Source organism: Salvelinus fontinalis, chromosome 4, assembly GCF_029448725.1.
Source record: "Salvelinus fontinalis isolate EN_2023a chromosome 4, ASM2944872v1, whole genome shotgun sequence".
In the NCBI taxonomy this organism is placed as follows: domain Eukaryota; kingdom Metazoa; phylum Chordata; class Actinopteri; order Salmoniformes; family Salmonidae; genus Salvelinus; species Salvelinus fontinalis.
The window spans coordinates 38,117,836-38,138,871 of record NC_074668.1 but is presented as its reverse complement, the minus strand read 5'-3'; the positions used below and the strand labels follow the sequence as shown (position 1 = coordinate 38,138,871).

Sequence of the window (21,036 nt, the reverse complement as noted above, 5' to 3'; positions counted from 1 at the left end):
CCCTTCATTTGGAAAATCTGACCATAATTCTATCCTCCTGATTCCTGCTTACAAGCAAAAACTAAAGCAGGAAGTACCAGTGACTCGCTCAATACGGAAGTGGACAGATGACGTGGATGCTACACTATAGGACTGTTTTCCAAGCAGAGACTGGAATATGTTCCTGGGATTCATACAAGGAGTATACCACCTCAGTCACCGGCTTCATCAATAAGTGGATCGACGTCGTAGTCCCCACAGTGACCATATCCCAACCAGACGCCATGGATTACAGTCAACATCCGCACCGAGCTAAAGGTTAGAGCTGCCGCTTTCAAGGATCAAGAAGCTAATCTGGATACTTATAAGAAATCCCGCTATGCCCCCCGACAAACCATCAAACAGGCAAAGCGTCAATACAGGACTAAGATTGAATCCTACTAAACCGGCTGTTGATGCCCATCTAATGTGGCAGGGCTTGCAAACTATTATGGACTAAAAAGGGAAACCCAGCCGTGAGCTGCCCAGTGACGCGAGAGGAGATGATGCTCCTCCAGACAGACATTGTGGAGCTCAAGAGACAACTGTGGATGAGTGGAGAGGCCCTGGACACACTGTAAGAGACAGACAGAAACATCTCAACAGTCCAGTTAACTCAGAGCAAGATCTATAAATACATCTAACCAGTTTCATAGTGTCAGCTGATACTTGGCCTTTAGTGAGCTAATACTGTAAATGTTCATTCTCTGTTCTCACCTCTTTCGGGCCACAGTGAGGGGAAGGCCAAGGAGTTGTTCCGCAAACTCAGAGAGAAACCCCGGAGGTTGGTTTACCACTTCTCCCTTCATGATCATTTACCGTCACATAGATTATAGACACCTGATGTCTATTTGTGATTCTGAGAACATGTCATTATAGAATGGAAAACAACCTCTCTCTCTCTTCCTCTCGCTCTCCCGCTCTCTCCACTCTCCCTCTCTCTTCCCTCTCCCTTCCCTCTCCCTTCCTCCATCTCTATCTCTTTCTGTCTCCAGATCTCTCTCTCTCTTCCCTCTCTCCAGACCAGAGGTATGGGGGGAGGGGGGGGGGGGGGGGGGGGTCAGTAGGTAGTGCATCTGGTGGTCCAGGCATTCCAGTTCTACGAGAGAACTCAAAGATTTCGACACACCTCAGGGACTCATGCACACACACACTAGTCTATACACCCCTCAGATGCCGTTACATATACACACATTTGCGTTTTCACTCTCTCCCTGCAGTAAGATCAAAACAAATTTTACTTACAAGCCCTTAACCAACAATGCAGTTTTAAGAAAAATAAGTGTTAAGTAAAAATGGAAAAATAAAAAATAGAAGTAACATGTAATTAAAAGCTGCAGTAAAATAACTTTAACGAGGCTATACAGAGTCAATGTGCGGGGGCACCGGTTAGTCGAGGTAATTGAGGTAATATGCAGTGGTGTAAAGTACTTAAGTAAAAATACTTTAAGGTACTACCTAAGTAGTTTTTTGGCGTATATGTACTTTATTTAACTATTTATATTTTTTGACAACTTTTACTTTTACTCCACTACATTCCTAAAGAAAATAATGTACTTTTTACTCCTTACATTTTCCCTGACAACCAAAAGTACTTGTCACATTTTGAATGCTTAGCAGGACAGGAAAATGGTCTAATTTACGCACTTATCAAGAGAACATCCCTGGTCATCCCTACTGCCTCTGATCAGGCAGACTCACTAAACACAAATGCTTCGTCTGTAAATCCAAATAATTTTAGACTTTTACTCAAGTGGTATTTTACTGGGGGACTTTCACTTTTACTTGAGTCATTTTCTTTTAAGGTATCTCTACTTTTACTCGTGTGTGTGTGTGATCTCCTGATCAGTGTGTATCCTTTGTTGTTATTCAGAGTAAAGTGTGCAGCCCCGTGAGTGGGAGTCCTGTGGATGGGGTCCGCTCTTCCTCCTCTGTTCTGCCTCTACTGACCCCCAGACCCAGCCTACAGCAGCCGTGAGTACATACAGACACATGCACACACACCTATCACCTTCAGGTGGACAGATAGTGTGTTGATGTGGTGTGTCTCAAGCTGATGTCAAACAGAAGCGCTGTCCCGTTCCAGACTCCCTGCTGTGGTCCTCTGCTGCTGCTGTGTGGTGGGGAAGACTTACTGCAACAGAGTGCATTGCGCCATTTGACATTGACTCTTGGAGTTGCCCCTAAAATAATGTATTGAACCAAAATTTCTCTTTTCCAGGCTTATGGGGGGGTCCACGTTAACATGGCCAACACCCCCTGTAATCTACACCATGGTGCATTGGAGTAATCCAGTAGATTCGTATGGGGGAAATGTATTTACTGAACCAGGTGACATAGCTGTATTTAAACCAATGGCCTGGTCAGATCCAAACTGTCCTCTTGACTAAGGTCCTGGTGGTACTGGTCCTTAAAGGGGTCAAGTCTGGTCTGGACTGAACTCTGGTGATGATTCCTAATCTTTCAAATATTTTATTTTATGCTTGCCACCAAATATTTTCTGACCAAAGTTTTAGCTGTAGCTTTCATATTCTTTCCGAATTAATACTATCCAAATTCACTTTACGTAACTAAGGCTGATGCAGGATATTCTCTGGGTTTTTGTGTATACTGTATATTTTTGATTGATGTTTCAACATATTTTGCAGTATAACATTTGGTTGTTTGATTTTGTTGTATTTTACTGTGGTCTTATTATTGTTAAGTGTGGTCTTATTATTGTTAAGTGTAAGTACGTGTATCTGGTTGAATTGAACTTCAACCACCAAGGAACTATCTGCCTGACAGATATTGTAACAAACTATAAAGGTATCCGCATACATAGGTTCGGTTTGCTCCTAGCAGAATTCAGCTAGGCGAAGTGAACGTCTGTGCTCGCATACTCCCTTAAAATTCCTTTGCTTGAAAAATGAGAAAAAAGCTGCAATATTACTGTTTGATGCCGTAGCCAGTACAATGTCAAAATAGTCAAAATTAATCCAAAGATAACTCAAGAAATCTGTAATTAATTTTGACGGTTTTGCCAAGGTCTTACATCTAACCAAGATGTTTGGTGCAGTATTTCTCAAGTCACTGTGCATGAAAACAAGAACAAAGATTTTGAAATTCTTCTTTATTCCATGAATTCCAGTTTGAGGTTTCAACTATTGACAACCTTCCCTGACCCAAGCACAGCAGACACAAAATGGCATGATAGTGGTAGAGTTCAGAAAATAAAATACAACAAATTTAATTACAAAGAGGTAAGGAAGATATCCACCATGCCTGTATGCCTTCTCAAAACTCTGAACCAAAATAAGAGAATTCAAATGGAGAAATGTATGGGGTATTAGTTTGGCAATCAGAGATACTTACACAGAGAGTTGAAATGGGCAAAACAGAGGTAACAAGAGACGTTGAGAAAACAGTGGGACATTAGGCAGAACCAGAACCATGTATTTAGTAGGCCAATGCGGTTTCTGCATTATGATGCATTTACATGACACTTAAACATTCTATGGCAGCCACGTTAGCTTCCTTAACATCACATGGGGAATATTTAAACAATGGTATGTAACAGAATGTTGGCCTAACTTTCTAAATGTATGGCTCTGGGCAGAACATTCAGCCATTGTTACATTGCTTTATGTTCTGGAATGGGAATACAAGTCAGTCAACAAATCTTACTGTCAAGGTGGAATCTTCAAGTTCTCTGTACTACAGATATTTTCCCTGATTTGGAAACAGAATATCAACCGGTCTCATTTTCAAGTTCTTAGCCACCCATTTTATTGCAGTATGCTCGTGTCAATGTGTCCCTGTTTATGCATCACTGAAAGTGGACATCCATCCACAAATAGGTCTGTAAAAGGTCTGGGACAACAGAACTTCAAGTTATTCCTTGAAAACAACTCCCCTTTGGCTTTGATCAAATCAATAGAATGTACCACAAATACACAAACAAAAGTACACTGTCAATCAAACATTTTTTTTTGTCACAAGTCAAAAGTAGATTAAACACATGATCTCAGGCAAAGTGAAATTATACCACACAATCAAACCCTACTAAAAAGGTGCACACACAGAAAAGAGGACATGTCTGCTTATGGGGAGGAAGTGGAACAAAAGGTTGACTCCAGACTTGTCTGTTTCAAACACCCTGTTCTGCATACAGTACACCACTTTTGATCAGAGCCCTACGTGAATTAGTAAACTCCTGGTGAATAGAGTGTTATTTGAGACTTGCTCACTGGCTGCTGCTCCAGTGCCATGGCATGACAGATGTCCCTTACATAGTGGTATTGCTAAGGAGATAATACAGAGAGAACTAAAACAACTAAAAACTAACCAAAAACTTGGTTCCTCGACAGTCTGTCCATTTTAATATAGTACTGGAGGTCTCAGAGGGTGCTAAGGGCTGTAGGGTTAAGGCCAAAAAGCACACTCTCTGTGTGTGTGTGTGTGTGTTGTCAGATTCGGGATCTTTCCCTTCCTTCACCCATCCCCCTCTTATCCTCTCCCCTCCATCCTTACACCTCCAGCTCAAAGCCCATGCCAACCTTGTGGCCGCCTGCGTTGAAGTTCTTCCCATCGATCAGAGCTGAGAGAGTCAACTTCACTCCTACAGAGAGAGACACCAGTCTTAACACACAAAGTACAGCTCCTTTCATATATAGAGCATAGACATCACCTCTTCCTTTCTTCTAACCACAACCTGTGGTACTAATAGGCAAGGTGTGTAGATATAGACAGATGCAGCTAGTTATCTGGTGTAAAGGTCAGTTTTGAGTTACCTGGCCGGAGGGCCTGTGTGTAGCCGACTCCAATCAGACTGGCGTTGTTGACTTTGGCCTGCAGGGGGAGACAGACACAGAGGTGAGACAAGCATGTATTTGCATGGTTGTGTGGTTCTTGTTCTGGCACTATGGACTGGTATGTGGTTCTGTATGTGTGGTTGTGGTACCCACAGACAGGGAAGCGTCCTTGTCCAGCTGGTATTTGGCTCCGATGGCGAAGCGGGTGTTGTTGCTGCCGGCCGTCCAGGCCAGGTTGATGGCTGTTTCCAAGTGGCAGTTCACCTTCTGGTAGATGGAGCCACCGAACTCTGTACCGTCGTTACTGAGAGAACAAAACACCATGGGCTTCATCAATAGGGTGCTACATAGCTCTTAAATCAACTTCTGGTGGATCATGACAACAAAAATTGCACATGGAGAAAACAACTCTGCAAACACAAAATAACCTCTGCGGGACAGTAGTCAAGGTTAGGTGTAGTGGTACTCACACATTGGTGTGGAGCTGGAAGTCCCCAGCCTTGTATCCCAGGGCAAAGTTGTTTTGGGACAGTTTGGACTTGGCTGTGTCGAAGGCCATCTGGTACCCAGCCAGCCAGCCCTCATAGCCCAGCACGGCAGCCGCGTGGACCGTGGGGCCGGCCATGTCAAAGTCCAGGTCACAGCCCAGGTTGATGAAGTCCCGCTTGTAACCAGTCTTCAACTTGGCACTCTTCTTACTGCAGACAGAGGGGAAGGGGACAGGATGAACGTAGAGAGGGTGTCAGGATTGCTGTGACATTATGTTCCCCAATTTGACAACGGATGAACGAAACTGCCCAAGTGACCGTTTTACTCCCTTTACTGGTGCTGTTTATTTCAAAATCCTTAATGTTCGTGTGCACCGCTAAGGCATATGGAGGGAGGTAATGATTGACCAGTGAGTGATTAGCTTACCCAGTGTTGGGCACGAACGATGTGTCCAGAGCCAGCTTCAAGCCCTTAGCCAACTACAGAAACACAGGACAGAGAAGGAGATACAGCACATACACAGGAGGTTGGTGACAACTTCATTGGGGAGGACGGGCTCGTGGTTACTCGCTGGAGAGTAATAGATGGAAGGGTATCAAATACATCAAACACACGGTTTTTAGGTGTTCATGTCGTTCCATTTGCGCCGTTCCGGCTATTATTATGAGCCGTCCTCCCGTCAGCAGCCTCCAGTGATTATATATTGGTGAACAGCAGACACAGAACAATGAGAACAATAGGGGTAATATTACTGACTAAACTTTGGGTTTAATGTTCAGAGTCTATTGGATGCATTTACATACTGGTGATCAATGAGTTAACATCAAGTGATGTCAGAAGCTGGTTTGGTGCGGTGTAACCTGATTTTAGGCTAAACTGGTTTCAAACTCACCTGGTCCTCCATGGAGACCTCGGTGGTCAGGGTGTTGTCTGTGTTCCATTTCTGGTTGAAGCTCAGGCCCAGCTCCTTCACCTTATATTTGGTCTCCAGGTTACCTGCTGCCTTCCCTGTGTCTGTGTTACTGGAGCCTGAGGTCGCAAACTCCTGAGAGATGGAAGGAGAGTGGCAGGTGAGGAAGAGGGAAATGAGGGATGGTTAACAGCAGAAAAGTAAGAGAGCACAGCAGAAGAAACTGGAGCATAGGAGAGAAAATGTAGAAGAGAAGGGGAACTGTTGTTACAGGAGAGGAGGCTGTTAAAGAGAGCTTAGCACACTCCTCACTGATGAGAGAAAGAGACGGGGGATACAGAGATAAAGATAAATAGAGACAGGGAAATAGATAAGTACCCCTACCACATCTCTGCCAAGCAATTCCTCTCAGGTTTGCATGACTGGCTGTAGTCAGCAGCTACCGTTTTGAGTAGTGGTAGATGCTCAAGCCAGTCATCTGGTCACTGGCAGACCAGTAACCTGTAGACCAGTAACCGGGCCAGTTAGACCAGTCTAAATGTCTGTCCGGGGATAGGAGTCAATGTCAATATGGCCTTAGCAGTGCAAGGGGAATGGTATCAATCAATCAGCTGGGACACTGCTGCAAGAACGGCTGCAAGGAGGAAAAGCCTTCTACACACACACACACACACACACACACACACACAACCTTACCATCTGACAATGAAGTCCAGAGAGGAAGCAGAAAAAAGGCAGAGAGAGAGAGGCAGATATCGTTAGGTCAGAACCATACAGATATTCACATTCAATCACTTTCCCACTCTTTCAGAAAAGAAGATTCTAATGCACATAATGTATGTACCAGAGATACCAAAGCTGAACTGAACACTCTCACAACCAACTGTTTGAACTGTGAATCATAGATATACAACATCTAATTTACAGAACACGCTTGACTTTTAGGGGAAATGATCGTACAAGTAAAGTGTATTTCATGAAATCTGCTTTGTGATTCAATTCAATCACAGGGAGAGGAAGATGAGTTATCCAAACGGCTGATATAGTTATGGGCAATTCCGTGGAAAGGTCAACATGAGCATGCCCTAATGAAACCACGTTCATAATTATGCTTAAGGTCTTGTTGGAGTTTAGGTTTTATTTCAAAAGTTTAAGAAGGATATTGCATGAATTTTGACAGCAAGACTAAAAAAAGGCTTTTCAGTCAATCATATTTCATGGCTTTTAGAAAGGGCTCACATAGCTTGTTTTTCCACTCACAGCTGTCCCCCAGATGAGATTCAGATGAGATGTTAATGAAACAATACAGACCAAATTGAAGTGTCTTGAGTTGTGTTTGTGTCTTCTACAGTCTTGTAATGATAGGGGTGTGAATGGCACAGATAATGTAACGTCCATAAGGTTAAGGACGTTTTTGTAAAAACATGCACTTTACATCGGATCGTCTTGAAACTTTCTCTGTAAAGATAACTTTCAAGGTTGTATATGGTCTATAATTGGTTTCTCTCTTTTCATTGTCAATGTCCTTTTTCATTGTTATGATATCCATAACTTCCATTACGGTGGTGGATGGGATGGATATTGATGTATCCTATTTTAGCTTCAGAGGATTGTGCCTTCACATTTTGTGTGGTTGTTCTGGGATGTATTCTTCAGACTCTTACTGAAGCAATTGTTGATATCTTGAAAATGACGTTTTCTAGCCAAGATTCTCTTGGAAAATATATGCTGAAATGCATTTCTCATACATGGCAGTTCTGTTGTTTTTATTTTTTTTAGATAGAACGATAATAAAGTGTTTTTCAACAATCTGTGAATAATCGTGGAGTATTATTTTCTTCTTCAAATGAAAGCCCCCAAAATATACAGACTTTATCCAGGGTCCAGAAAGGTGGATTGGCAGTATAGGCACATGTATATTGTCTAATTTGCATATTTCAGAAAAGTTGTAATATATAAAAAAAATATTATATTTATGTCTACATTTAACTGGTAAAGGTTCATTTTGATATACACTGCTCAAAATAAAGGGAACACTAAAATAACACATCCTAGATCTGAATGAATGAAATATTCTTATTAAATACTTTTTTCTTTCCATAGTTGAATGTGCTGACAACAAAATCACACAAATGATCAATGGAAATCAAATTTATCAACCCATGGTCTGGATTTGGAGTCACACTCAAAATTAAAGTGGAAAACCACACTACAGGCTGATCCAACTTTGATGTAATGTCCTTAAAACAAGTCAAAATGAGGCTCAGTAGTGTGTGTGGCCTCCACGTGCCTGTATGACCTCCCTACAATGCCTGGGCATGCTCCTGATGAGGTGGCGGATGGTCTCCTGAGGGATCACCTCCCAGACCTGGACTAAAGCATCCGCCAACTCCTGGACAGTCTGTGGTGCAATGTGGCGTTGGTGGATGGAGCGAGACATGATGTCCCAGATGTGATCAATTGGATTCAGGTCTGGGGAACGGGCGGGCCAGTCCATAGCATCAACGCCTTCCTCTTGCAGGAACTACTGACACACTCCAGCCACATGAGGTCTTGCATTGTCTTGCATTAGGAGGAACCCAGGGCCAACCGCACCAGCATATGGTCTCACAAGGGGTCTGAGGATCTCATCTCTGTACCTAATGGCAGTCAGGCTACCTCTGGCGAGCACATGGAGGGCTGTGCGGCCCCCCAAAGAAATGCCACCCCACACCATGACTGACCCACCGCCAAACCGGTCATGCTGGAGGATGTTGCAGGCAGCAGAACGTTCTCCACGGCGTCTCCAGACTCTGTCACGTCTGTCGCATGTGCTCAGTGTGAACCTGCTTTCATCTGTGAAGAGCACAGGGCGCCAGTGGCGAATTTGCCAACCTTGGTGTTCTCTGGCAAATGCCAAACATCCTGCACGGTGTTGGGCTGTAAGCACAACCCCCACCTGTGGACGTCGGGCCCTCATACCACCCTCATGGAGTCTGTTTCTGACTGTTTGAGCAGACACATGCACATTTGTGGCCTGCTGGAGGTCATTTTGCAGGGCTCTGGCAGTGCTCCTCCTGCTCCTCCTTGCACAAAGGCAGAGGTAACGGTCCTGCTGCTGGGTTGTTGCCCTCCTACGGCCTCCTCCACGTCTCCTGATGTACTGGCCTGTCTCCTGGTAGCGCCTCCATGCTCTGGACACTACGCTGACAGACACAGCAAACCTTCTTGCCACAGCTCGCATTGATGTGCCATCCTGGATGAGCTGCACTACCTGAGCCACTTGTGTGGGTTGTAGACTCCGTCTCATGCTACCACTAGAGTGAAAGCACCGCCAGCATTCAAAAGTGACCAAAACATCAGCCAGGAAGCATAGGAACTGAGAAGTGGTCTGTGGTCACCACCTGCAGAACCACTCCTTTATTGGGGGTGTCTTGCTAATTGCCTATAATTTCCACCTGTTGTCTATTCCATTTGCACAAGAGCATGTGAAATTTATTGTCAATCAGTGTTGCTTCCTAAGTGGACAGTTTGATTTCACAGAAGTGTGATTGACTTGGAGTTACATTGTGTTGTTTACGTGTTCCCTTTATTTTTTTGAGCAGTGTATATAAAGTAGAGGGGGAAAAAAACAATCAGGACTGGCCTATTCAGGCTACCTGTAATTATGCAATCCTTCTGCTGACCCTTGAAAAACCATCCAAATGACATCAAATGTGTAATGATAGATTTTGATAATGAAATCTTTAAGATTTTAATGTTTATTTCAAAACTCTAACATGCATAATGGAGGGTGTAACATCCATAAAAGTAGTTTTCCCTCTCTAAAGTAAGAATGGAAATGACAATATTTTCAAAATGATCATTTTTGTGTTCAGCCATGCCTATCCCTCAAAATCGCTATCCATGTTTTGACCTAATACTTGCAAACTCACAGACGTTTGCTAATATGTTCACTCTCCCCAAAAAGCTTGTCCATGTTACATCCAGAACTCTTCTTATTTGCTTTGTTTCTCCAACATGCCAATATTTAGAAGTCTGCTGCGGGGCTATACACTCCCCCCAAGGGGTACTATAAACATACACATCAACATTTACATTTTGTTTGTCCATTCTGTGAGACATTAAAGTTGTGATTTTGCCCGCAAATGTAATGTCCATAACTCTGGAATCGACCATATCCAAAATGTGTACAGGCCGAAACAAGATGAAGACAATGACAAAAAACAACATAATCCTATACACAGTATTGTTGCCCCTGACACCTTTTAAGAGAATATAACGCATAGTATTTAGGGAGCAGCAATGCTATGGGCGGTATCCATTTTGTTCTAACGTAGAGGTAGATTGTAGTCAGACAGTGATCTGCCAAGCTGACTGGTTTAGACAGCTTGTCAGACTCTCTGGCACACACACACACACACACACACTGCCAGCAGACAGTGAGTCAGCCATTTCAACTTTCCTGTTCAGCCCTGAGGTTAAGGTCTAGACATGCAGCTTATACTGTAAGGCTAGACTACACAAACACACAGACTATTGCATGGGTCACTCTGTTCGAGAGTGGCCTAAATGTAAATGTTACACATATGTGATAAATTAATTGAAATGTTTTTTTTTTTATCCCCAGCACCACAATGTAATGTGAATGTGTGTGTTAGTATTTCTCAAATATTACACATCTGATCAATGAGTGTTGCATGGCAATCCTAGGTAAATATATTTTAGCTTAGAGAGGAGTCTACCCCCAGGTAGCACATTTGGTTCATAGGGAAGTTGTGGGTTTTTGGTTTCCCATTGGTCCTGGGAACGAAGCAATACGTTTCCTGACCGGTAAAACTTTTTTTAAACATTCTGAGAATAGAAGTGAAAATGTTCAGGGAACATTCATTTTTAGGTTGCAGGGATGTTCTAAGAATGTTTTACTATGGTTCGCTGAAAGTTTTCCTGTGAGGTTTTATAGGTTATTTTAAGGTAATTAAATAACGTTCTGAGAACCTATCATCTTCTGTTCTCTATCCATGGAATTAGTCCACTGCACCACCATGATGGAGCTAGCATGCCATGTTTTTTTTACTCATATAAAGCTGTTCATTTTAGTCTATTCAAACAGACCCCATTTCAAAGGAAACAAGCACTCATTAAGATCAGGTGTGGCCAATTAGTGGATGCAGCCAACACACCTGAACACAGAAGATAGAAGATAGAAAGTTTTTTTGACACTGAGAACAGAGTGTATATGTTTTTAAATAACATTCTTAGAACATTCTTTGAACGTTACTTATGTTTTCTTGTGGTTTTTATGTAAAGTTTTCTTAATGTTCTGAGAACATGACTTTAAAATAGAACCACGAGGAAACCTGCAGAAATGCTGAAGTACTGAAATTCCCACTTAAGGTTCTCAGAACGTCATGTGCTAGCTGGGTATCCTGCACCATTCCCAGAAAGTTGTGGGAAGGTTGTATGCAAAATAAACATTAGGACAACCACGCTCTCGCCAAACTCCAAGAAACATTTGGTATAATGTATAAAACAGAGGAGGAATTCAATAAATGTGAAAGAGAGAGCTAGAGAGAGAGGTTGTACTTACAACTCCACTCTGGGCCTTAGTCTTTAGGTCCAGTTTCACGATTCCAAAGCCTGGAGGGGAAAAGAGAAAGGAAGAGAGGGGGAAAAGAAAAATCATGTCTCTATTCATAAAAAAATAGAGGAGCAGACCCCATTTTGATTTGGGATACTTCTCTGTAGCCCTTCGTTATTGGATACATCATTCACATGACGGTTTTCATTGAGGGTCTTCATTGAGGGTCATCCAAGCTTTACGGTTGTGAGACAAGAACATTTGCAGAAAAGTAGATCTAATGGTATGAAACAAAGATGACAAGAGGCACTGTTTGACTCAATATAAATGAGCATGAAACAAGTCTAAAAACACACACACACTGAGTCCCCTACCCCCATCCGCTGACCCATGGGGCCATAAATAAGGTTAGAGGTCACAGAGTCCTTGATGACCAGCTGAGGTTTATGTTCTCAGAGGGAGAGAGCAAGAGAGAGAGAAAGAAAGAAAGAGAGGAGAGAAAGAAAGGAGAGAGACCTAGGTTGGAGTGACCCTAAGAGCTTACAGACACATGAAATATGTAATTGTGTCCTCCCTTTCTCCTTGCGTGTGGTGGTGGTGGGTGGGGGGCTGACTTACCATAGCCCTTGCTGAAGATGTCTTTGGCGGCTTTTCCCAGGTCTGAGTATGCAGGAGGAACAGCCATGGTGACTGTGGAGAGAGAGAGACAGGTTTAGGTGTATCTCTGATACTACAACATCACTTCTCTGAGTCACAGGAGGACAAATGCTGTACAAATGGAGCACGGCCTCCAGCACACAAGCAAAACATCACATTACTTGTATGCAAAATATGTCCAACACAGTACCTACCTATGACTTCACACAGAACACTGCTGTGTTATAGTGAAGTGGCTTTGAACTGAAGCAAACATACACAGCATCAAGGCCTACACACAGTGTCAACACAGCGTCCATCTATGCGTTCACAGTCACACACCTCACGCTGCTCTAGAAAGGTTTTCAACAGAAGCAAACACACACCAACATACACACCACACAGCGTCTACTAACTAGAGGATCTACAGGCCCACTAATACCTTACCCTTGGTAAGTCCCTCGTACATTCCTTGACTGTGTCCTAAATAATATCCACACTAGCATACTAGGCTATTCAGTATGAATGGTCAATACATTGCTTCATACTAAAGTAGTATCCAAAGTTTTGTTGAAGCCTTTATTAAGGTGTGTTTTGTAAAGCCAACGTACTGTGAAGTACTGACGGCCTTGCCAGCTACACTGGCCCTGCCTGGTCTGGTCTACTGGGCCTGTGATATATTGCCTGTCGCTTTCCCCTACATCCCCACTTTAGCCCAGCCAATTAGTTTAACTCAATGTATTCCTGGCATCAGTCCATTAGTGAACCGCTAGCTAGCATGGTTTAAGTTAATGTTATTGACTTGTGTTTTGACCACTGGTATACCAGGTAATCATCTCTCTAAACAGGAAACCACATGGCACCATATTAGGGAGAGCCTGAATGGGGCCATGGTATGATTAAAGTTTGTTGATTTTGGGGTGAACTGTGCCTTTAAAATCTTGCCACCTCTTTTGCCTAAGTCAGCATTGTTAGTAGCTAGCTGCCTGGGAATGAAACGGTTAGCGTGAAGTGGAAGAAGATGTATGCCATATAGCAATCACAGTATACGCCACAGCATTCGCTCTACTATGTGCTGTTGAGCGACAGTAAGCCTAAGCCAGGGTTTGGCTGGTCAGCAACTATCACCACTGCACACAACTGCACTATGCTAGCTTTTATGATGTCACCAGGGTCCCCTGAGTCTCTGCTAGGATAAATTACCGGTGTGTGCATGCGTGCATGAAAGTGACTTTGCCATGGCAGTGTGTCTCTTTGTGCTCTTGCTGGTGTCCAGGGGCTGTGTCCCAACCCTCACACATACCTTCCTACCTTTCAGATTAGTGGCTTGTCATATTGAACATATCATGTGACCGATCAAGTCCTTTCAAATCAGAAGTCATGAAGGAATGGAGACAGGGACAAGGCGGTCTAAGACTGTTAGGACAAAGCCTACTCTCTGGAATGATAGATACAGGTAGATTGATCAATCGATTCAGATAGTCGAGGGGACCCTGATAACATCTTTGTCTCCGCACCTCCCTCTCTCACCCACCTCCGTATCTCCCCCACCTCCTTCCCTCCCTCCCTCCCTCACTCACCCTTGTGGCAACATGGCACACAGTGAGCTCCTTTGTTCTGACTGGCCTGTGCTGCTGGACTCTCCCCCTCCTTCCTCACCAGGCTCGCCTTCTCTCCGCCTTTGTCTGACATGACTCTTCAGATGTGGGGAAGGAAGGACAGAAGACTTAGGCATGCAATCTCTGTTTTCACAACAATGCTGGTGGTGTCTGTACTTGGTCTGTTTCAGCTTAACTGGACTGGATATCTTTGTGAATTTGTATTGAGTTTTAGGTGCTGCCTTTTGTTGGAAGTGGTTTTGGAAAGGATAGCCGAAGCAGTCTCTTTAAGTTCTCTTAGTTGCATGCGCTATATCGGCATGGTGATCATCACAGTCCATGTAGCACTTTGACTCTAAAGCCACGTATGCAATCAAACAGTCCCTTTCCTCTGAGCTCTTCACATTTGGCAGAACACATGATCAATTCCCCATGAGCGCGTCTCCAGGGCAGGGCCTGCAACTATTACTCTAATATTGAACCAAAGGGTGTGTCAACACTGATCAAGCAGTGCTCTATGGGGCCTCCCGAGTGGCGCAGCGGTCTAAGGCACTGCAGTGCTTGAGGTGTCACTACAGTCCCGGGTTCGACCCCAGGCTGTGCACAATTGGCCCAGCGTGGTCCGGGTTAGGGGAAGGTTTGGCCGGTCGGGATGTCCTTGTCCCATTGTGCTCTAGCGACTCCTTGTGGAGGGCCGGGCGCATGCTCGCTGACTCCGGTCTCCAGTTGTATGTTGTTTTCTCCAACACATTGGTGCGGCTGGCTTCCAGACACTCTTACTGACAGTTGTGGCTGCTTCGCGTGATGTATTGTTGTCTCTACCTTCTTGCCCTTTGTGCTGTTGTCTGTGCCCAATAATGTTTGTACCATGTGTTGTGCTGCTACCATGTTGTTGTCATGTTGTGCTGCTACCATGCTGTGTTGTTATGCGTTGCTGCCATGCAATATAGTTGCCTTAGGTCTCTCTTTATGTAGTGTCTCCCTTGTCGTGATGTGTTTTTTGCCCTATATATATATATATTTTTTTTAATCACAGCCCGCTTCAGTGCGGCTTGGCAGGGTTGTGTTTCGGAGGACTCATGGCTCTCGACCTTCGTCTCTCCCGAGTCCATAACGGGAGTTGCAGCGATGGGACAAGACTGTAACTACCAATTGGATATCACGAAAATTCGGGAGAAAAATGGGTAAAAAGCTATTAAAAATAAAAACAATAACACTGTTCTATGGCCCATATGACTGACATGTTTATCACCCAAAGCAATAGGCTCTATAGATGACAAGCACACGCCCATCTATGAGAACATAGTGATCTGGTAATACACACACACACATACAATACTATGGTACCGAGAGCATCTGGTGATTTGGGGACACAGCGGTGAGGTGGATGATTTGCTTTCGTGGCGATTACCCTGGTGTCACTGGGAATTTTGCACACATGCACAAACATACGCACACACGGGAATTTAGCACACAGGCACAAACATACACACGGACGCACCTTTTGTCCTCTATGCCTGTCTCAGTGCTGTTGTCTATGCTCAAAGGCTTTATGATAGTCAGCTGACTGATGCAAGGGGGGCATTCTGCAGACTCAGCATGGTGTGGAATCTGTCTTTGTCAATCACCCCCCCCCCCACAACCCCCACCGACACACACCCTGCCCCCTTTCTTCCCTACTTACTCAGTTCCTTCTTCCCAGCTTCCTCACCCTCTCCTCCCCCTTCTCCTCCCCCCCCCTAACCTCTGTTCTATAAATAACCCAGGTGAACTCAACACCATACCTCATATGGCCACGCCATTTTGAAATGGGTGCTTTACTCCTCTACCTCTTGCAACCCTAACCTCACACACCTCGTCACTCCCGCCCAACTCCCACCCCCATAAATCCTCTCGACCCCTACTTTCCTCTACCTTGACCCCCCCCCACACCCCCATTCCTCACTCCCCACGCACAGCCCCCTCTGACAACTTCACTAGCCTGTCCACCAAACAATGTCAAACACATTCACTGAGCTCTAGGGGTCACAACGACATTCATAAATCAGCTACGCACAGGACAGGAAAACAACTGAAAACAGATAGGCATAACACATCCAGTGGGATCCTGGGAAATGTAGTTACCAACCAGACATCGTTCACCATAGTAGTCCTTAGTCTTTATGCCATTCAAACAAAAATAAGCATCATTGTTGGGGAGATCAGTTAGCTGCAAAAATTATCATGTCAGCTCAAAGAAACTGGTTTGGTGATGGAGACTGACTAGGGACAGGCGAGGGTGACGCTTTACTTAAGGTCTGCTTATATACGACGTACAAACCATTATTATATGCTTGTTACTCAGTAGTAAACATTTTTTAAACCATATTACATTGATCTATTTTTAATCCAATGTTTAACAAACGATGTAGGCTGATAATGTTCAGCAATTAATAAAACAGATCTTCACATGCAGTGTAACCCAGACGGGCCTATGTGGCATGTTGGTAGTGGAATGTGTGAGATAAGGTCGGGGGAAGTGAAGTTACACCTTGTGAACTTATAGCCTGAATGTACAGTGGTGCATGGGTTAGCTATGGCTACCCATGCACTTGCCGTTCTTCCGCCATAGGCGAGACCAATGTCTGTGGTTGTGGAAATCATGGCCGGTCCGGAATTGTACCAACAAAAAAAAGACGTCCAAAAGGTGTCGGCGTTGGTCCGTGCTTACTGAGGTGTAGCCTACAGCGTTGCCTGAAATTTGATTTTTTGTTGTAAGCTTACCGTTTGTAACAAAAAAACGACACCCAGACAGGACCAAAAAAAGACGTCGGCTCGTGCTTACTGTGGTGTAGCCTACCATGTTGGCCCTCAATGGAACTTTACGAACGCCCATCCATCCATGTGGTGTTAGGCCCACCGTTTTTTAAACAGGCCATTGCATTGGCTATATTAGTCCTGATTCCTGTGACTAATCGATTTGGCTATTTAAGCTCTGAATATCAGCTACCCAACTTTATCAGGAGTTATCACGAGTCTATTTGCAATGTGTTTACACAACGGGAAATGCAGAAATATTTTATTTTTTGCTATGATCAGCTTGTCAAAAATTGACGGACACAAACTTGAAACCACTGATCATGACAATGGGGTGAAACTCACTGTTGTGATTGTCCATTCTACATTGTCCATTTTTCTTTGACCTGTCCTGTTTTGAGGATATGTTGTTTGTTAACATGTCAACAAATGTTCTATTTGATTGAGCGGCAGTTAGGTTAGGCTATTTGATCAGAGAAACCTGCATTTGGTAAAAAAAGTGTCTGTATAATTACACTGTCATACATTTTATGTCCAGCCTGTAGGCTACAGAAAAGGCCACATACTATTTCTACCATATCCTATATCTGATACATGATTTCTGTTCGATTTTTGTTGTAATTGAGGGAACGTTGGTGGAGCGCTGCAGAGATGCGTCTCTCCAACAGCACCCTGGAGAGGTGTGCTGGGAATTGACACGCAAAATATTTTGCGCCCCTGCCTTTGACAAAGTGGGCACTGCTTATCAAAGGGCGGCATCAGTGCTCACCTAAAAAGCCCATATGCCACTGATTGAGAGAAATTGACATTGTTGAGCAGAATTATTCTTGTTGTTAGAGGTGCGCCTTGGCCAGGGTAGCTCAGAAAATGCTGCCCTTGTCAATCTGCAGCCATAGGCGGCTGCCTAATCCTGCCTAATGAGCGGTCCGGCCATGTGGCATCACATTTTGACCTACTCAACAGTGCATTCCTTCCACCCAACGCCAGGCACTTCAGAACAGCCATGTTCCTATAGGGGTTGATATTCAGCCTGTGTACATGGACCTATATATACGGAAAAAACGACTTAAGTAGTACTTTAAAGTATCTTTTACTTAAGTACTTTACACCACTGCCTGATTGTGATTAATAGCATTCTTTTAACGAGTCTAAACTTGAACCTACTAGAAGTATCTATAGGCCTTCTCTCAGCAGGCGTATTACTAGGCCTAGGCCTACTGCTTCAGACACTACTACCACAATAATAAGCAAGGTTTGTATCATTCTTTATTGTCCATAGGCGGCGGCGCAATAGGATTCCAGAACTTCAGAGAGCAACAAAGGTTCAAAAAGAGCAAAACACCTATTGTGCCATCACACAATGTTTTCACATTCACTTGAAATCCCCAATCTTTTTCACCTTCATTCCTGTTGGTGGGCCGACCGTCTACTACGCTCATGAATGAACATAGTAGAAGGTCAGGTGGCTCCAACAATCGAGAGTGGATTATTTATTTGCTGCATGTTACACCAGAACCAGCGTGCGTAAAGTCCACCGTGCCAACCCGAAGATAAACCTAACCCTCCTTGTTTCTGCAGCACAAACCATGCTGTTAATGGGCCTTCAACTTTACAAAACATTTTACAAAAACACGGACACTATCATATAGGGTGTAATTTATGGGATGATATATATTGCCCTTTGGAATAGACAAATGGCTAGCCTAGGTCTCCATTGTTCATAGTTCAATGCATTGCTCTGTTTACAAAAATATATAGCGCTAGAACTATAGACAGTCTCTCGAAATAATTACAAACTCTACAATAAAATTGAAAATAACTCTTAACCATTTTAATATCCAGCTGAAATTCAGAGACTGCATGTAATTAGCAAAAGTTAAATACTGTGCGTAATGCGCACTAGTTAGCAATCAAATCTGTTTATTTTAGGTTGTATAGCCCATAATTAATTATATAGCTTATAGTCAACCTGCATAGTCTAGTGTTATAGGAATCTAATTTGTACGAATAATTCTTAAATATCCCTAAAGTGTTGAGATATCTACCGTTTTTAAACAGACAGGCCTGTATGTCCTGCAGTCCTATTATGTTGTGGCCTACCACACTGTATTCTCGCTTCCACACTTTACGCGTCTAAGCCATCTAAAGAACAATCAAATAAGTCAAATATATTTTCAGTATCAATCCAATAGACAGTCTTTTCACAATAAAATATCCCTGAAGGTGCCATGAATTTCCTACCTTATTCGAGGGGCGATGAGCGAAGTTTCAGAACGTTCTGTGTCTCGCGCAATAGGGCACCGTGAAGGAGAAAGCACAGAGTTGCGGACTGAGCAGGCGCAATCATTCTGACACAAAAGGCGGGGTCATTGTGTAATTGTCATTGAACAAAGAGAGAAGTAGCCAATAACTGTTTTCGAAAGCTTGTTTATGTTTATGGTTTGCAGTAGCCTTCAAGCTCAGGGCTGGGGAGTAACAGATTACAAAACAAATAAATAAACTGTAACTGTAATCCATTACTTTACCAGCAAAGATATTGTAATCAGACTACAGATACTTTTGAGAAAAAAATAGATGATTACTTCTAGGATTACTTTTAAAGCTGCAATATGTAACTTTTTGGGTGACAAGACCAAATTGAGTTATAGATCGGTCATTCTCACTGAAAGCAAATCTAAGAAACGGTAGATCGATTCTATGTGCCCTATTTTTATGCTTCCCGTTGTTAAATTTCATTTTTTTGTCTTTTACTTTCGGTTTTGGACACCAACTTCAACCAGCTGAAAATAAAATATTTTGGGTTATTGAAAATACATTTCACAGTGGTTTAGATGGTACAATGATTCTCTACAGTATACATTGCTAATTTTATCCCATAAACTGAAATTAGGCTATTAGAATTTTTGCAACCAGGAAACGGTGAAGTGATTACTGCATATTGCACTGTTAAACTCAGAAAGGATTTCTTTGACACCTTTCTGTTTTCTCAATGACATTCAAATCAGCATTGAAAAAAGGTTCAAGTTTGTTCCGCCTGAGCGAGTCAAGGGCCTTAGTACGGGTCTTAGTTAAAGTTGAAGCTCATTAACTGCATTCCTATACAATTTAAAAACCCTAAAATGCTATTTGGAGAACAGCAAAAACAAGCAAAAATTACCCTAGCCATTATTGCATTGGTTGCTGTAGCTTCATTCACCCCAGTTGATCTACAAAAACATAGCCTATTAGCTATACAATTAGCCGCTGCACATTAACTCAGCACCGGGATTAAAAACTCAAATTGAATATGTACAGAGGGATGTGTTAGCAGAAAAATATTTCATTAACAAAAAGGTAAACAAATAAGCTTGCTTGACACAACTTTTTTTGTTGTTGCAGTTTTACAGCTAATTTCCTTAAATTCTACACATTTTGCCATGGAGTGCAGAGACATTTCTGCTATTTTAAAGCTTATTTCCTGCATTTCTACAATTATTCCTGCAATTGCCATGATTCATGCCATGTTAATATATTATCTGAGTGAGAGTGACTAACAAAATCAATATCCTCATTGGAGGAATACATGTTTACATTTGAGCTGGAGTCAAAGTTCATCCATTTGTTCAATCAGAGGCTATTTTAAGGTGCCTATCTCACCTGTAAACCCTGGTTCCCTGTATGGTTTTGGGTGGCTGGACGAAGTGAGGGGGATCTCCCTCAACCGACGTACGTTCGATGCCCGGTTGGTATTTCGGCCATGATTAGACTAACTAGCCTAATTTAGACTAACTAGCCACATGGAGACAAAGAGACAAATGTCAAACTTTTTGGAGAAATGTCCTCTGGTCTGATGAAACAAAAATAGAACTGTTTGGCCATAATGACCATTGTTCTGTTTGGAGGAAAAAGGGGGAGACTTGCAAGCCGAAGAACACCATCCCAACCGTGAAGCACGGGGGTGGCAGCATCATGTTGTGGGGGTGCTTTGCTGCAGGAGGGACTTGTGCACTTCACAAAATAGATGGCATCAAGAGGGAGGAAAATTATGTGGATACATTGAAGCAACATCTCAAGACATCAATCAGGAAGTTAAAGCTTGGTCGCAAACGGGTCTTCCAAATGGACAATGACCCCAAACATACTTCCAAAGTTGTGGCAAAATGGCTTAAGGACAACAAAGTCAAGGCATTGGAGTGGCCATCACAAAGCCCTGACCTCAATCCCATAGAAAATTTGTGGGCAGAACTGAAAAAGCGT

The 21,036-nt window shown here is 43.2% G+C and overlaps 1 protein-coding gene and 1 long non-coding RNA gene across 4 annotated transcripts; one reads left to right on the top strand and one right to left on the bottom strand.

Moving 5' to 3' along the window:
- The first annotated feature begins 1,102 nt into the window (after nucleotides 1-1,102).
- On the top strand, nucleotides 1,103-3,270 carry LOC129853724 (uncharacterized). The gene is made up of 2 exons (XR_008759169.1): nucleotides 1,103-1,992; nucleotides 2,105-3,270. It is a non-coding gene; the product is annotated as an uncharacterized LOC129853724 (long non-coding RNA).
- LOC129853723 (voltage-dependent anion-selective channel protein 2-like) lies at nucleotides 3,114-19,151 on the bottom strand. Of its 3 annotated transcripts, none has more exons than XM_055920066.1 (10): nucleotides 19,042-19,151; nucleotides 13,987-14,102; nucleotides 12,389-12,460; nucleotides 11,780-11,829; nucleotides 6,193-6,345; nucleotides 5,727-5,779; nucleotides 5,282-5,509; nucleotides 4,965-5,115; nucleotides 4,791-4,848; nucleotides 3,114-4,618 (listed from the first exon to the last, which is right to left on the bottom strand). In XM_055920066.1, exons 2-10 carry the CDS (start codon nucleotides 14,096-14,098, stop codon nucleotides 4,527-4,529), a joined length of 969 nt encoding a protein of 322 aa, XP_055776041.1. In that variant the 5' UTR covers nucleotides 14,099-14,102; nucleotides 19,042-19,151; the 3' UTR covers nucleotides 3,114-4,526. The 3 variants fall into 3 exon arrangements, with proteins under 3 accessions (XP_055776041.1, XP_055776042.1, XP_055776043.1); XM_055920068.1 differs by having other exon boundaries at nucleotides 4,540-4,618; nucleotides 4,787-4,848; XM_055920067.1 differs by lacking the exon at nucleotides 13,987-14,102 and having other exon boundaries at nucleotides 19,042-19,150.
- Nucleotides 19,152-21,036: the final 1,885 nt, after the last annotated feature.

What these genes read in the sequence shown, in the direction of transcription:
- LOC129853723 (XM_055920066.1), bottom strand. Translation starts at nt 14,098, where the DNA reads ATGTCAGACAAAGGCGGAGAGAAGGCGAGCCTGGTGAGGAAGGAGGGG. An exon ending in TGTGCCATGTTGCCACAAGG is followed by an intron (nt 12,461 to 13,986) that starts GTGAGTGAGGGA and finishes CTCTCTCCACAG; the next exon opens with TCACCATGGCTGTTCCTCCT. An exon ending in TCGTTCGTGCCCAACACTGG is followed by an intron (nt 5,510 to 5,726) that starts GTAAGCTAATCA and finishes CTCTGTCTGCAG; the next exon opens with TAAGAAGAGTGCCAAGTTGA.